We start from the raw sequence: 18,004 nt of genomic DNA on the forward strand, positions 1-18,004 counted from the left end.
CGTACGTAGATTGTGATATTCAAAGCCCTCTAAGTTATGCCTGTAATGTATTATAGCTCGTATGTACAATACGTTATTTATAGTCCACCTGTACCTCTCCAATATAACTGCATTTCCTTCTGCAATGCACTTGGATAATTTGCTGTCTTTTTCTTCCTTTGTAATTTTCCTTGGTTTCACCACGTCAGTATTATTGTTATTAATGTTATTTGTCCTGTGATTTCATTTTGTATCATTCTTTTTAAAAAAAATAAAAAGTTAAAATTGGGAGGAATGGAGCACAGGCATACCAAAACGCAAATATTCTAAATGAACATCAGCAATGCAAGGTCGATGATAATCATGCGATGGTTTAAATATTTCTCTAAAGATTCTGAAGAAATAATGAACACTGTTAGGAGTCATATTTAGGGTACACTAGATCATCACACAAGTTATGCTAACTGCCAAATATGTACTATGTTAAAAAGTGCTGTTTCTTCGCCTTCAGGTTTGTCTTAATGTGTCTCTGACATTTAATACCAAAGGGAATATCTATCTTCTATTGATGACAGACTGTGTTGGTACTCTTCAGGAATGACTGTGATACAATGTTCCCATCCTAATAGGTCGAAACTAGAATCTCTTTTATTTCCTTCTTTCTGTTCACCTCGCTAGCACAACAATGTTTTGCCATTAATTCATTAATGGTTATCTCCCCTTTAATTCATATTTTGTTTCTCCTGATTGCAATTTCAATTTTACCACTCATGTTCTGGTGCTTTACGGACATGATGCTGACAAAGGCATTCTCACTAGTTATCTTGCTTTCTGGCACATCTCTGGAGGCTGCTCAGTAATTCACTGTTCATATAATCATAGGAGATTATGAAGCACTACTCCTGAACGACGGGCCAATTTAATAGAAAAGGTACAGTCCTACACATATTCCACATACAACTGGGGAAAGGTATTCGAAATTTCTGTGGACAATTCATTTGTTTGGATTTCTGTTACTTATGGTAAAAGACTTAGATCTATTTGTTATCTCCAAAGGCCCAATAAAATAATTTATAGTGAGTTAACTATTCTCATTTTTATGTCACGTTCTTAATCATTATCCAAGGCTTCTGCTGGGACAGAAAAGTCCTATGTATGGTAAAATACTTGTACCCCTGCCCTGAGTACCCAACTGTACTATTGTCTGGATCCCTAATGCTGATTTTTGTTGTCACATGCAAACACAGATCATGCAGATGCACCATAACATAGACCTGTTTCATGCATTGCAGTCTTGTTGGAGGGGCAGGGGCACTCAAACAGCTACCTTCATAGTGGCAGAAGGCTATCGCCTTCACCAAGAGTTAAAAAGCATGAGTGTGGTGGTTACATCATACCATGTAGTGATCAGTAAGAGTGAACAAATCCCTTTTACCCTGTATCACTGGAGTGACGCCTACAGATTCACCCACCTTTTCAAAGTTCTGCTGCTGTGAATAACTCACCATTGGCCTAAATCTGGTAGAGGCAGAGTTGTGCACAGCACAGAAGTAGTGACTCAGCTTTGGCTGTATGTGTGCCTGGGAAGTGTTCAGTACAGGATTAGAGCAGTACTATACCGTGTGGTTAGTGCATGCACTTTTTGTGTGTATGCCTGTGAGGAATACATTACCGGACAGATGTAGTGCTGTGCTGTCCAAGCACAAGCAAAGCATGTGCTGGGTGTTTGTGTACTTTATGCAGCGCAAATGGTGATTGGGTGTGCTGGGTCTGTGTGATAAAATACAGAAATCCTACAGTACTGAGCAGGGATTATGGACTGAATGTGTATACTGAAGGTATGAGTGTCTGTAGTGGTGTAATGTCTGGAGGTAATGCACTGGAGAGCATGTGTGCTGTGAAAGTAGACTGGGAGCAGTGTGCTGGCAATAATACATTACAAGGAGGACCCTGCGTTCCACTGTAGGAAGCCCAAGCCGGCCTGGTGAAGACATGAAGAGTAGATGAATCTTCCCATACAGATTTGATGTATTGGTGCATTCTTGTGAGCTGGGTAGCACAAACACTGGGTGCAGGGAGTAACAGACTTCCCTATTACACCTCAAAAGGGTGCTCTTTGATTGAGTCATAGATCGCAAGGAAAGTGCCTGGACACATCTCAGGAAGGAGGTGAGGCTGATAAGGGAATCATAAAGAGTAGGGCCGGGAACCCAGGAGTAATCTTTTTATGAACATGTGGTTGACATCCAGGTCTGAACTGTGGTCACTATCATGAACTGAGTTGTCAGTCTATCAATGTCAGAGCCTTTCCTGCTGTGAAAGATGACCTTTCAAAGATGAGAAGGAAAATGTACACAAAAGAACCAGTACACCAACATAAAACCTCGAAGACTCAAACCCTAAATAACATTTGGTGCCTGGAAAAAGACTCTAAGAAGGGGAGGTTGAGACCCCTTCTGTAAAAACAAGGCCCTTTTTGCGTGGTCACCCCTTACATTTCACTAGATCGTATTGCTGGTGCATGAACTCAAAGCAGTGGTATCTTACTGTCTAGAACCCAATATTTGTGCTCTGACCCCTAAAGACAAAGGCCATTACCTAATTCCTGATTGGCATATTTAATATTACTGTAAGATCCTAGTACAGGGTACTCAGTGTACACAGGGCATTACATGCCCCTAGTGGACTGCAGCAATTGCTGTGCCTCCATTAAAGTGGTAGAGCAAATTATATCTTCAGGTCTGGCCCCTGCAGCTTGAGTGTACAGTTTCAAAACTGCAAATTTGACCTGGAAATATTAACCTTTTTAGCAGGCCTAAACCTTCCTTTTAAATACTGTTCAGCTACCCCTAGGGTAGGCCATAAATGCCCACATGGCAGGGTGCATGGTATTTAATTAAAAGTAAGACATTTTTCTTAGGTTTTGCATGACCTGCTGTCGTACAGCTTATACTTTCTCAGTGAAAATGATGCATTTGTTGGACAACACAAATGTCAAAACTGTGCAAGACTGATTCTACACACACCATCAGGATATGTTGGTGTTAGTACTGCTAGTTTACAGTGTACCAGCTGTAACCCATACCAGTTAAGGTAAAAGGTGGAATAGGAAACCACAGAACATGATAACCCAGGCTCCCCAAGGAAATTGAGGTAACAGATCTAGAACCTTTTAGTTTGGTAACCCATGCATACCCAAAGAGTACAGAACATGGCATTTTAATATTTATTGAAATGTTATGACTTGTTTAAAATATGTGCATTGAAATATTCAATAGAAAGAAAGAGAATAGTGTGATCAGCAATACAAGAATTGTGAAGAAGATAAATAATTCAACCATTGTGCTGTTTTTAGAGAATATATATGCAAGAACGTAAACACTGTTAAATTTTGCTCTTACCTAGCAGTACCTATCGTAGTGGGCCTAGGGTGGGTGAATCTACCTGAATCCCTGTAGGGTATTCTAACTTCCTGTTACCTGTGGATAAGTGTCATCAGGAAACCCATCTTGGTGGGGAGTTGGATTTCCTCCCTCTCAGAAGGTAAACAAGAATCAGCTATACTGGAATTCCAGCATGGGTCGACCTTGCAGTGCCAACAACATGCTCCTCCAACTAAACAAAGAAGTGATATTGTCTTTAAAATAAACATCACCCATGTTTTTATGTTAAAGTCTCGGTCAGGCTGCCATAATTGATTCTACCCTGACAAAGCTGTTGCAGAGCGAACAAAAATAGACAACAACATTTTGCACAGTGAACTTTAGCTTTCATTCATAATGTCAAGGCTTCTGATTATGTGCCTACAAAGATGTGCAAATGTTAACTAAGCTAATTAATGGAACAAAATCCTTACAAGCAAAAGTGTGTCAAATGTTATCATTCAAGAAAAGATGAAGTTTAAATGTGAGCATGTAAAATGGTGGCATTCCTACCCGGGCCTCAATATGAACAAAAGACACTGGCAGAGAAAAATCTCCAAAGTCATTTACAGTGTGACAAGTCTGTCTCTCCCATATAAATGCACTGGGTTACCTTATAACATCTTATAATGGATATAGCTAGAACCATGCTACAAATTAATAGGAATTTAGAGTCCAATCTGATGATTAAGTCAGATTTTAAATTACTAATTTGAAATTGCACATTTTTTAAATTTAGAATTCTCCTGCCTAAAGCCTCTAGCAGCCTATTCTGAGATAATACCCAACTGTCAACTGGTAGTCTATTTGGAACTGTGAATGGCTTCCAGGAAAGCAAACAAAACGGCAATGTGAAGGGATAAGGGGATGCTGCATGTAAAGGATTTTCTGAAAGACAGTGACTTCCGCCCATTTCAATTATAGCACTCAAACATGGACTACCTTAGGTGACCACAACAACAATCAATTATTAATTCAATACACATTTAAGATTACTATTACCTGCTGCCCAAGCCATTCTTAAAGCTCTGAGGGCCTGGAATAGTCTGAATTGTCACACTTGTAGGAGGGTGATGGTTAGTAGTTTTGTTGTTACTATCACTGACAGCATGGCACTGGCAATGTGTGGTGCCAGCTTCAGTGGTCTCCTGATGAGAACCATGGCACTTATTTATTTACAAATTAAGCACTGGTATATAAGGACTCTTGCGGACCTATGAAGAGTGTATTATGTATGACGTGAAAAATAGATACAGAACTGCAATATAAAAATGTTAAAAAAAGTATTGCACTGAAAAGCCTCCATTACATCTTCAGAGGTTGGAGACTGCTCGAAATCAAGTCTTGCTTCAGCAGATGGTGAAAACAGTTTTCAGAATGAATTATGACACATTTTTCATACGCACATACAAGGAAGCCATCAACCTATATCGCTTAAAATCTTAAAACCTGCTATGCATTAAAAAAAAGGACATTTGAGGGTGGATTTCTTTCTTACCCATGTCAGATGCATTCACTTCGAGTTGTGTTGTCTTTTTGAAGTTCTGTGACATGTCTAGAGTAGCTTGCTCCACGGCATGCATCAGTTTTGTGATACTCTTTCTTTTATCTTTTGCCAGCAGTTTGTCCCAAACAGTGATTTTATCTTTTTCAACAAAATTGTTCACGGTGTTAACAAATGTCTGCAAGAAGAAAATAAAACAAACATTGCCAATGCCATTCTTTTTTCTAATAATAAATTTACATTTCTCCTAATGAGCGTACTATAAGATACTTACCTTAATATTTTCATTAGTGCTACTTTCTCTTTTGGGATCAGAATCGTTTACGATTGATAGTGATGGATAAGCGACAGTGAGAACTTCTATGTACGAGATTAAGTCTACTGGCAAGAAGGATCTACGCGTATTCCGCTCTATTTCACGTAAGACTGCGGCGGGTTCTTTAATGTGTAGAATCTAGAAGAAGAAGAAATACATACATTTTGAATCCATACTTTTAATTTTAAGAAACAGAGGTTCTAAATATATTTTCTTTCACTGAAAGTGAGACAGAACAGCAAGGTTTATTGATGTCTTGACGGAAAAGTGTACATTTTGGGGCAGCCTGAAACGCACGTCTGCATTTAAAAAAGACCTGAATGCGTGTCCCATCACATTGTCCATTTGTCCCTCATTTTACATCAATTGAAAATATAATGTTCATAGTAATGTGTTGCGTAATAAAGACGATGATCACTGCCCATTTCCTCTCCAGGTGCCCCTGCTCCTGTTTTCTTGCCTAGTTCATAAAAAAGAAGTTAAAGTTATAGAAGCCTAATGTGTTTGAATAAATGTAAAAAAGAAACATAAGAAATACAATTGGAAGAAACCAAATCATAGAAAAATAATTTTAAGGGAAGACCACTGTAGGGAAATACAAATAAATCGAACCATTAAAGGAAACGTTTAAAGAAAAGACAATTTTAAGGGAAAAACTACAATTATAATAATAAACTTGGGTGGAATGTAGAGGTAGTGACAGTTTTTTTGTGGTTCAGGGCTGGGTCATGTTTAAGGGTGATAAGGAGTTTTAGGGGTCAGGAATAGGAAGAGTTGAGGCATAGAGAGGTTTTTTTAGGATTCAGGGGTGAGTGGAATTTAACAGTGGTGAAAGTTTTTCAAGGATGAGGAATGGAATACGTTTAGGGGTGGTGAGGGGATTTTAAGTTTCCCGAATGATCGAGGTCAGATGTGGGGAGTGGTTTGAGGTGCTGAGAGGTTTTTAGAGTTTACAGATGAGTGGACTTTAGGGATGGTGAGGTTTTTAAAGGTTCAGTGATGGGTCGAATTTAGGAGCAGTGAAGGGTTCTTAGGGTTCTGGATGGATGGAGATTAGGGGTGGTAAGGGGTTTTGGGTTCAGGAATGGGTGGAATTTAGAGTGATGAGGGATTTTAAGAGTTCAAAGATGAGTGGGGTGTAGATGTAGAAATTGAATATTAGGATTCAGAGGTTTTTGTGTTTTAGACGTAGGTGAATGGTGTAGTTTAGATATATTGAGGGGGGTTGAGGGGCCAGGTATTGATGGTAGTTAGGGGTTGTGAAGGAGTTAGGGATCGTTAGTGTTAAGGCATGTGGAGTGAGAAATTGTTCTGTGTGGCTACAGAGACAGAACAAGCTGCAAGGCACCTTTATGTGGAGTGAGCAGTTGAACAATTACAGTTCCTTATGGCTTCTGCTGGACAGGGCCGTTTCTGCCATTAGGCAGGACTTGGCAGCCGCCTAGGGCGGCAAAAGGTGGGGGGCGGCAAAAAACCTGCAGGCAGCAGCAGGACCACGAGCCAGCAGTGCACCACGAGCCTCGGAGCCTGCAAACTGTACATCCGATTCCAGGGTCTGTTCTGCTAGAGCGGACTTGCGTGTGGATGTGACCACAGGTGAGTAAGAAGTTAGAACATCATCATTCAGGCCTGCTGCATGTGACTGCGAACATGTAAAATATTTGTAATGAGTCCTTACTTGTAATTTTAAAAGAGGCCTGTGAGTGAGTCTATGACCTCATCTCGGTCCTCACGGCCCCAGAGACGGGCGCACAACTGTGAGGGATATTGATGTTGGCGTGGGTTTCATTTGTTGCAGCAGCAGGCCCTAACCCTGATTATACTTTTTAAAACAAAAGCCAGGAATGGAAACATGGAGACAATATGGCGAAGCTGCTCCTAGCTAGCACTAAAGACGTGCGTGGAGGCATCCGAAAAAAAAAAAAAGAAGATAGCGAGCCTCTGAGCCACAAGCTTTGGCAAAGCCAACAGAACTTATGGTAATGTGCAAATTATTTAAACTGTATGCATGCAAGATATTTAAACTGTATGTGTGAGTGCCTGTGCTTCATGCAATGCCAGACCTATTCGTTTAGCCAATTCTATTAAATTTTAGATTCCTGGGCTGTTTGGATAGAAGTTTTTGAAAATATGTGTGTGTATGACTCATGCACATTTCCTGACAAAAAGAGCAAAGAAGCCTGATGCACAGAAAAAAACGATTTTCTTTCTGTATGCAATGCACACATAAAATGAAAAACATAATGTGCAAGAATTCCCTGTGCTTTTGAGATGTACAATAATCCGTCCTGCATTGCAACGAAAGCAGGAGTGGTGCATTAAACATCCAGTAGCAAGAGGTAGGAGAGGGAAATTCTCCTCCGGGCTACTCTGTGGATATTTTGTAGACTTGGCTGCAATAGGTCTTTCCAAAGCTGCTGCGTTTAGCCAGGCCTAATCAATAAAATAAGGTAGACATGGAGATATTGAACCAATAGGGCTTAGAGAGTAGTGATTGGTGCAAAGGGTGGGCATAACGGTGTCCCTGGAGATCTCACATGATTCGACCTTCTACCAGAGCTGGGAAGGGTACGCTCTGGCTGGTTCATCTACAATGATGCTGAGAGAGGAAATGTATGTAGTAGCGTCTGTTGCCTATACAGTGTTCTCCAGGTACATGGAATAATTCTAGCCTGGATGACTGGGGCGATAGCGATCGTAGTAAAAGGGAGGGGGCGACATTTTTCAATTCTCGCCTAGGGCGGCAAAACACCTAGAAACGGCCCTGCTGCTGGAGTGAGTTCTAACACTAAAGTGTTGTCAATGAGGTCAGGCAGCCTAGAAGTAACCAGGAGGATCTGCTCCAGAAAGTTTTAAAAAGATGGGATTTAGAAGGTTTTTGCACTTCTGAGACCTCAAGCAGGACTTCATTCAAAATATGTCTGCTCTAGAGAGAGAGGACTTTGTTCAACAAAACTTCAGGCTTGCCCCGCTTAGGAACTTTTAAGCTCCTAAAAGCAGTGTAACGGCTTCTTTCAGAGTTTTGTGAACAGGATGCATTATGCGCCTTGGCAATGATAATTAAGTGGATGGGAAACCCGTCATGGTAGTGCTAGAGTACTCTAAATCAGGTCCTATTTTGAAAGGTAGAAACCTTGACTGGGCAAAAATTTGAAAATTATCCGAGAAAGGGGAGCACTTTGGAAGCCATAAAACTTGAACTATCCTCCTCAGACAAGGTCATGCCAAAAACAGTGGCATCAGCAGGACATCCTCCAATGGTTATCTGATGTTGAGAGTACATTGCTGGACACAGCTTCAAACCTTGCTCCAATGGAGGATTTCAACTTTTATTAAAACAAACTAAGTCAGCTTGTTCTATACAAGGTGCTGGTGCAATATGGAAAAAAAAGATTGGCCTACAGTTGTCAAGCACTGTAGAATCTAGTGAGCTTCCTACCACAGTAAAGGAAAAGGGGATGATGCAGCTAAAGCCAAGTGAGGAGAAGCAATGACAGATACTAACATTAAAGTGTTTCTAAAAAAGAGTCATCAGCCGACACCCACCTTTATGGAGGTGACCTTGATAGCAAATGTTGTAACCTGGAAGCACTGCTATTGCTTTGTTTTATTACCAGGATTAAATGATTTGTGAAGCCACATCTCTGTTAAAAAAGCATATCCAAGTTCAGGTGACATGGAAGCGGCTGCTAATTCTGTGAATTCCTGGCTTCTTGAGGGTATAAACACCTGCCTCCCTCTTGCTAACAAGAAAACTATTGTTCATAAATCTCCTGCCACCTGGTACAATGAAACTCTTCGTTTACATAAATCCCAATGTAAAAAACTAGAACGTATCTGGAGGAAGGATTATTCCATCTCTGCCGGTCTTACATATAGAACAGAATTACAACTTTATCATAAGGCTTGTGCTCACACCAGAGCCACCTATGTCAACAACATGATTACTGAAGCTATGAACAAGTCCAAAGTATTATTTAATGTAGTGAAAGATCTTGCCGGCTCACAAACTACTGCTATACCTCCACCTCTTTCTAGCAATAAATGTGATGAACTTGCCCAGTACTTCACTTCTAAAATTGAAAACATCTACCAAGATATTGCTGCTCATGATAATACTAACATCTTAAGAACTCCATCTTCGACCATGAATATTGATGCAGATTCTTGCCTGCCTCTCACTACATCTTGTTTACCTTCGGCCTCACTGATGACTTGGCCTGATCTCTCACCTACTACTCTATTGGAGATCCTAAACAACATTAAATCTGGTTTCCCCATGGATCCCCTACCAATTTCGATTCTATGTAAGCTAGAGCTCCCTCAACTTAGTATGATCTGTACCTTACTTAATTTTTCTCTTAGCTCGGCCATGGTCCCTAACTGTTGGAAGCATGCAATGGTTACTCCGCTACTGAAAAAACCCACTGCGGATCCCAATGTTGCTTCAAATTTTCGCCCTATTTCACTGTTGCCTGCTTTTTCTAAGATTCTTGAAAGGCATATTCATATGCATTTAGCACGTTTTGTAACTACTGATAATCTTCTTCACCCCTCCCAGTCTGGTTTTCGTCAGGGTTTCTCAACCGAAACCACTCTATTGGGAGTGACTGAGAATCTTCGCCTACTATTAGATCGAGGTGAATCAGCTGCACTGATATTGCTTGATCTCAGTGCAGCCTTTGATACTGTATCGCACAGTATCCTCCTGAACAATCTTGCCTCCTTTGGCATTAGTGATAAAGCCTTGCACTGGTTCTCGTCTTTTCTCACTGACCGGACTTTTCAAATTTTTTCCAATACGTCTACATCCAACACTTATCTCTCTCCACATGGTGTGCCCCAGGGTTCAATTCTTAGTCCTCTTCTTTTTAATCTTTATGTTGTTCCTTTGGCCCATATTGCCCATTATTTTGGTCTAAATCTATTCACCTACGCTGACGACTCACAGATTGTGTTTTCCCTATCTCAAGCTGATCCCACCTCTCCTTCATCCTTGCAAACGGGTCTTAGCGAGATCTCCCGTTGGATGAATCGCAATTTTCTCAAACTAAATAGCGATAAGATGGAGGTGCTTGTCTTTGGCAATAAGCCTGATCTTTGGAGCTCGAGACATTGGCCTTCGACCATGGGCTGCTTACCCGTTCCTTCTGAACGAGCGCGTAATCTTGGGGTCATTATTGATAGGGATCTATCAATGAAAGACCAGGCCAATAAAGTTGCAGCCACCTGTTTTACCATCTTAAGGTGGCTGAGAAAAATCTTCTGGATTCTGCCTTCCGACACCCAGAGATCCGTTGTGACGGCCCTGGTGACCTCCAGATTGGACTACGGGAACGTGCTCTATCTGGGGGCTACCAGGGCAGTCATGCGCCGTCTTCAACTAGTTCAAAATGCCACTGCACGGCTTCTCTGTGGTTGTCAAAAACGCGATCATATTACGGAGCGTCTTAAGGAACTGCATTGGCTCAACCTTGACAATCGGGTAAAGTTCAAGGCATTGTGCTTTATGCACTAGATCAAAATTGGAGTAGCCCCTTCCTATCTCCTGTCCCTTGTTAAACATTATGTACCTGCACGTTCTCTCCGTTCTTCTTCCCAACACCTTTTTTGTGTTCCTAAGTTCAGGCTTTCCTGAGTGGGCGGTCGCTCTTTTGCCACCTTAGGACCCAAACTCTGGAACTCCCTTCCCTTGAATTTGCGTATGGAGCACTGTCACATCCGCTTCCGTAGAGCCGTAAAGACCTGGCTTTTTGTCCAATAATTTCCCTCTGGACTGTATTCTGCTACTACTGTCATTCAGCGCCGGGAAACCCTTACGGGTAGCTGTCGCGCTTTATAAGATTAATAAATAAAATAAATAAATAAGTCTGCTGCAGCTGCCACAGTACTTAATTTACCCTATTGCACTTCTGGTAAATCTCATTTGACTTCCTCTACATTTTACCAGTGAATAAACAAATTTTGTTTAGGAAACACTACATAATGCCCAAGGTACTTGCTGACACTTGCCCTGAGCATCTCAGTTTAAGGCGTCAGCCCTGAATGCCCTCCTGGGTATTTCATTCCTCTTCTCTTGAAATCTTGATTGTTTTTATGTTCCGCAGCATCACAGCAGACAAGTGCTGTGTCTTGGTTTTTACTCCTAATCCCAGTAACACAGACGTAGACTTTGCCCTTCTAAGTGCAGTGCTAAAGCTGTGCATGTGAGAGTGCAGGTTGCAGTACTTAAAAGACAGACCTGTTGACTTTACCAATGTTTGTTAAAAGCTGGTGATAGGAATTGTAGTGAAGTAATATGTTTTGTCATAACAGCCAAAAATGTCACTCCTGCTAATTACCTTACATTTTTAATTAAGCCTGTAAGTGCCGGCGCTAGTGCATGCATCTCACTTACAAGACACTGTGTACAAAAATGTCTTGGAGCCCTTCCGCTGCTTACCATTTGTTGGCTGCTGCGTCCCTCTTCTTGGCAGCCACCTTAATTGGTCAGTGCTGGCCAAACTTCATTTCCCTACCTTTCTGTTGAGCAGGGACAAAGCAGAGAATAATCAAAGTTAATCAGTGCCTGTCCACTGCTCCCAATGTGATGGTACTATTTCCTCCCTGATCTCTCATTGGTCCAGCCTGCTGTTCTCTCCATAACGCTTTTTTCTGAAGCACAAATAATCAACCAGTGAACAATTTAAAATCCCCTCCTATAATTATATTTTCACTCCTACCCCTCATGACAGATTCTTCCGCCACTGTACCCCACTCTACCCTACCTCAATCTACCACTCCAATGTATCCTACCTCACTCCACCCCATGCCAATCTGCCCCAATCTACCCCACTCTGATGTTTCCCAATCTACCTGACTCGAATCTACCCACTCAACCCCACTCTACCACAATCCAGCCCACCCAACTCTTCCTCATCTGCCCCACTCTACCCCACTCCACCACAATTTATACCAGTCTACCCCATTCCACTCTACCCCACACTACCCCACTCGTCTACCCCAACCTATGCTACTCCAATCTACCCTAACCTACCCCACTCCAATCTCCCCACTCTACCCTACTCCATTCTAGACCTCTCTAACCAATCGACCCCACTCCACTCTACTCCAATGTTCCCCACTCCATCTCAACCCCACTCTACCACACTCCATCTCAACCACGATCCACCCCAATCTATCCCACTCTAACCCACTCCACTTTACCCCAATCTACACCACCCCAATCTAGCCCAACCTACCACAATCTACCCCACTCCACCCCACTCAACTCCAATCTACCCTACTGCATTCTACCACAATTTACCTCACTCCAAGTTGCCAAACTCTACCCCTCACCACTCTACCTCATTCTACCCCACTCAGTTCTACCCTACTCAACCCTACTCCATTCTACCTCAATCTACCCCACTGCGCTCTACCCTAACCTGCCCAACTCCACTGAGATCTATCCTAATCTACCCCATTCCAATCTACCTCACTACAATCTACTCAACTCCACTACAACGAACCCCAATCTACCCCACTCGGACCCCCTCCACTCTATCCAGTCTACTTCACCCTACCCCACCCAATCCCAATCTACCTCTCTATATACTCTGCTCCACTTTACTCCAATCTACTTTACTTTATCCAATGGCACTATTTCCCAATCTACCCCACCCCAATCTACCCAACTCTACCCCCAATCTACCCCATTCCACTCATCCCCAATCTACCCCACTCCAGTTTACCCCACACCAATCTACCCCAGTCTACCTCATCCAATCTAAGCCACTCTACTACAATCTACCCCACTTTACCCCCTCTACCCCACTTTACCCCCTCTACCCCACTAACTCCACCCCGATCTACCCCAATCTAATCCACTCCAATCAACACCAATCCGCCCCACTCCTATGTACTTCACTCTACTCCACTCTATCCCACTCAACCCTGTGCTTCCCTTCTCAACTCTATTCTAATCTACCCCACTCCTCTCTTTCCCACTCCACTCTAATCTACACCATTCGACCTCACTATAATCTACTCCACTGTACCACACTCCATTGTACTGCAACCCACCCCTCCACACTGCTCCACCCCACTCTACTATTCCCCACTGCAATCTACCACCCTCTAGCTTAAGCAACTCCAATCTACCACCCTCTAACCTACCCCACTCCAATCTCCCTCACTCCATGACACTCAACACCGATCAACCACACTTTACTCCAATCTACCCAACTCTACCCCAATCTAACACACTATACGCCACTCCAATCTGCCCATATCTACACCACCCCAACCTACTAATGTTATACCATGCCGAGCAGCGGACACATTTGTGCACAACTGGCTAAAGCACATTGCCAAAGCCAACAGCTCTCACAAAAATGAGACCTATTGGCTTTGCCAATGTTTGTCACATTGGGCCTTTATAGGTGAAAGCAAATATATGTATATAAATCTGAAGATAAGTAGCAATAAGCAGTAAATAAAACTTTTCATATTGTGTGTAATAGGCCTTAAAGTCCTAATGTTTGTGTTTGGCAAACATTTATAAATGAAGCTTATTTAGTTATTTGCGTAACGAGCTTGATGACAGAATTTTGCATTCATATGAAAATGCATATTTGCCCTAGACTTTTTTCTTGGTAGAATTATTGTTTACTTAGTGTAAAATAATAGGTACAAATTTAGGGAGTATGGTAAAACTTGCTCTACCGTGTGTCTATTTTCGGTTGGTTGTGTTTTTGCTTTGTATGATTTCAACTAATCAAACAATAAAGACTTACCTAAAGATACTCAAAGAAAACGCTCTAGAGAGTTTACATGTTGTACATATGTTAAATACTAAGCACAAGCCTGGGTGAAAAAATCTTCCTCAAGCATAATAGCTTTAGGAAAAGGAAGTAATTGCACGCATTTTATTATTTAAAGGAACATAAACACAAGTTAGTAAAAAATGTTTAGTTGACATCTCAAAGAAAATATGAGAATAGTTTTTTTTCCAGTTCCTTCTCCAATGCATGAGTACTTTTGCAAACTACAATAGGAGGTCCAAGAGGACAAAGATGTTGCCAATCTCTCGCTTAATGACCACATTAAGCCCGTCTAAAGGATATTTCGAGCTGCCGCAATGCTCACAGCTTCACTTGAATTCTCAAACGGCTCGTTCAGACTTTTAAAAAAATGCGTTCACACTGGGTGAACCTGGACCGTTTAGGAGTAAACCTGCTAAAAATATAACACATTTGGCCAGAATTAGGGAGCAGCTACATCATGTGAATCCTTGGCTTTGTATGAACTAACAGCTGTAAGTTCTGCTGTCAAGACACCCAGGCCCAGGTTGCAAAGTGTTGACGCATCGCAGGGCAGTAAGCAAAGTTGCTGCACTGGGTGAACTGGGGAGAGCAGAACCACCTCAGAAAAAAAGTGGTGCAGTTCTTCTCTCGCTCTGCACTGGAGCACTTCAGCAGCCACGCGCCAACGCAGCCACCCCTGCACCAAAGCGCAAGGGTGTCTATGTTGTAATCAGCATAATCAGAATGGTTACACTTCCTGTTTAAAACTATGGGCCATATTATCAAGCATGGGCGATAGATTATCGCTGCTTTTATCGGCAGGTAACTGCTGATAAAGCGGCGATAATGGGCTTGATATTATGCCCTTGAGAATTCCCATAGAAGCTCAGGTTAACACTAGAACCTGGGCTTCTATGGGAATTCACAAGGGCATATTATCAAGCCCATTATTGCCTCTTTAGCGGCAATTTCCTGCCGATAAAAGCGGCGATAATGTATCGCCCATGCTTGATAATATGGCCCCAGGTTTTAAGGCAATTTCCTGTTTGTACATGTGCTTCAAAATGCAGCACACATGTAAAAAGGAAAAAAAGAAGAGAAATAAAAATATTTCTCCTCATTTTGCCAACCACAGGGAGGCAGAGTATTTTTGGCTGAAATCCCTCTATGTAGTTCTTTGTAGACATGAATTTGAGTCAGAATTCGTGGGTGAAAGCAGGGGAGTGTCCATGCATATCCCTTGGATCGTCCCATTGACATAAAGTAGCACATGGCAGCTCATTGTGCTGCTTTGCATTACTTTTGATTGCTATTGGCATTGGTTTGTACATACCATGCTGAATTTTGTGCTGGTTCGGTTCAGCAATAATAAAGTAATGCAAACGTGATCTTTCGAACTCTGGGCCCCAATATTTTGCACAACAGTGCATCCTGAGAATTCTCAAAATGGGTCTCAACCGCTACTCTGTCAGAGTGTGTGTGGATATTTCTATGACCTTTTTAGGGTCTAGGTAGCTTTGTAAGAGTGAGTATGGTCCTCACTGACCCACCTACACTAATTGTTTCCCCCCTGGCTTCCTGTGATGGACTGGGTGAAGGAACTGACCAGTTGGATGTCTGTGCTGTGCTGCTTTGCTCTGTGCTACAGAACACCTGGGGCTGTATTCAGGGTAGTGCCCCAGGGGCACAAAGTGCATGTGCACCCACTTTTTGTATCCCTAGGGCACTATGGTATTAGAAAAGGTTCAGAAGACACTTATGGAGCTCCTTCTGTAACACAGTCGTTCATTGCACCTGCCTGTAAGGGGAATCTATTTTCCTCATCAGAGTGGAGGTGAGTTGCCGACTGCACAGAGAAACACATAGAGGCAGATTTACGTTGCCGGACGCATCTCTGCAAATCGGCAGAGATGCGCCAGGAAAGATACGGCATGCAAGTTCATCCTTGCGCCACCCATGATGCGCCGCTTTTACAATGTGGCGCACCATGGCGCAGGAATGAACAGATGCGTGTCGCATCTTGGGCGTAAAGTTGGCGCAGTGCTGAAGTTGTCTTGCGTGCGGCACACAACTCCAGCACTTTTCCAACTTGCCCTATCTTTACCGTGGTGCGTCAAGCCTTACGCCTGCTTCAAGCAGGCGCAGGGTTTTGACGCATCAGCGTTGGGAAAGTGCCTCTTGTAGATTTCACTGAGTCACTTTTCAGGGGCGTTCCTGTGACGGAACGCCTCCCCCCTGCACCGGAACGCCTACATGAAACCTGACGCAGGTTTCATGTGGCGCAGGGCCCTACACCGTGACGCATCTCCATAGATGCGTCACGTTGTAAATGCCTCGTAGGGATGCGCCACGTTTATAATGATGTTGCATTCATCTGCTGAATTGAGTCGGAATGAGGCATGTTCCCCACCGGGGACAAGAGCAGGGTCAACAATGATTGCCTCATATTCATGAGGCACGCAAATACAAATTAGATATTAGGCCTATTTAAACACACAAGCACTTTAAGAACACTACTGATTCATGCTGATGTCATACTCCGGCTATTATTGGGCCCAGAAAAAACAATGGCTACTAAGTTCTAATACAACACTGTTCTCCAAACATTTTTGTGGGTCAGAACCAATGTGAAAGGGAGCCCCAACACTACAAGAAAGATATAGTTTATTGCTACGGCGAAATATTTTTTTTTAAATAGTTTGAAACAACAAGACATGCATGAGGTTAAAGCTTATCAGAGTTTTGCTAAAAAGAAAAAACAAGCATTTACAATGCAATGGTTTCGCCTTTGGAAAAGTTAGAGCTATTGGCATTGTAAATGACAAACTTTGTATTTATGTGTTGGTTTTGTCATTTACATTGCCATTAGCTTAATCTCTCGCAATGTGAGACCTATTGTACCCTACGGACGAGCTCAGCAGACAGCAATTACTACCACACACACACACCCCGAGCCACACACACACACAGAGCCACACACACACACACAGAGACACACACACACACACACACAGAGCCCCCCCCCCACACACACCCACACCCACCCAGAGCCCCCCCACACACACCCACCCAGAGCCACACACACACACCCAGAGCCCCACACACACACACACACACACCCAGAGCCCCCCCCCCACACACACACACACACCCGGAGCCCCACACACACACACCCAGAGCCCCCCCCACACACACACACACCCAGAGCCCCCCCCACACACACACACACACACACCCACCCAGAGCCCCACACACACACACACACACCCAGAGCCCCACACACACACCAACCCAGAGCCCCACACACACACACCCAACCAGAGCCCCACACACACACACCCACCCAGAGGCAGGGCAGCCACATCTCACTTCTTGCTGTTTGAACAATATATTTGGGGACTAAGAGTGTATTGCTATGTTCTCCCTACCTCTCTTCACAGAAAAATCTAGGACGAACACAAAAACACACAAAATCTTTCACTCTGAGGAAAGGCAAGTAACCATATACATTGCTAATCCACGGTTTCTGAGGAAAAAGCAACGGCCAGCCACCCCGTTATTGTCATCTACGACGCACTGAAAAATACTTAGCCAACAATTGCTTTTCCATCAAAACCTGAACAGGAATGAGACTTATAGGCAAAGACACAGAAACTCGATCCATAAAGAATGGAAGAATACCTTGGCTGGCACCATTTTCTTGCAGGAAAATCAGTGATTACACAGAGAATACACGGGTGTGGAAATGCAGGAAGCTTTGGGTGGTGTGACATATTTACAATCAAGGATAAGGGGGAAGGTGAGCACATTGTAGATGGTCCCTAAAACCTCAATTTGATCTACACACTGTGGGACAAATAGATGCTGCAATCCACATGCGAGGAAAAGACAGCCTGGTTTCTGACCTATCCACCAGACAACTTTGCAGTTCACATTTTTTTTTCTATCAAAGGGCAGCGCAAATTTACATTGTCTGCTAGCTGCAGTTACATCATGC

At 42.9% G+C, this 18,004-nt stretch overlaps 1 protein-coding gene across 1 annotated transcript in view; it reads right to left on the bottom strand.

The window, feature by feature from the left end:
* The window catches only part of ADGRL4 (adhesion G protein-coupled receptor L4), a 658,778-nt gene that overhangs the window by 344,217 nt on the left and 296,557 nt on the right, over positions 1-18,004 (bottom strand). The window contains exons 6-7 of the mRNA XM_086954235.1: positions 5,180-5,359; positions 4,900-5,083 (exon numbers count right to left, since the gene is read on the bottom strand). Of these exons, the coding sequence (XP_086810361.1) occupies positions 4,900-5,083; positions 5,180-5,359 (364 nt within the window). The remainder of the gene's footprint in view (positions 1-4,899; positions 5,084-5,179; positions 5,360-18,004) is intronic.

This window comes from Lissotriton vulgaris, chromosome 1_1 (genome assembly GCF_964263255.1).
Source record: "Lissotriton vulgaris chromosome 1_1, aLisVul1.2, whole genome shotgun sequence".
In the NCBI taxonomy this organism is placed as follows: Eukaryota; Metazoa; Chordata; class Amphibia; order Caudata; family Salamandridae; genus Lissotriton; species Lissotriton vulgaris.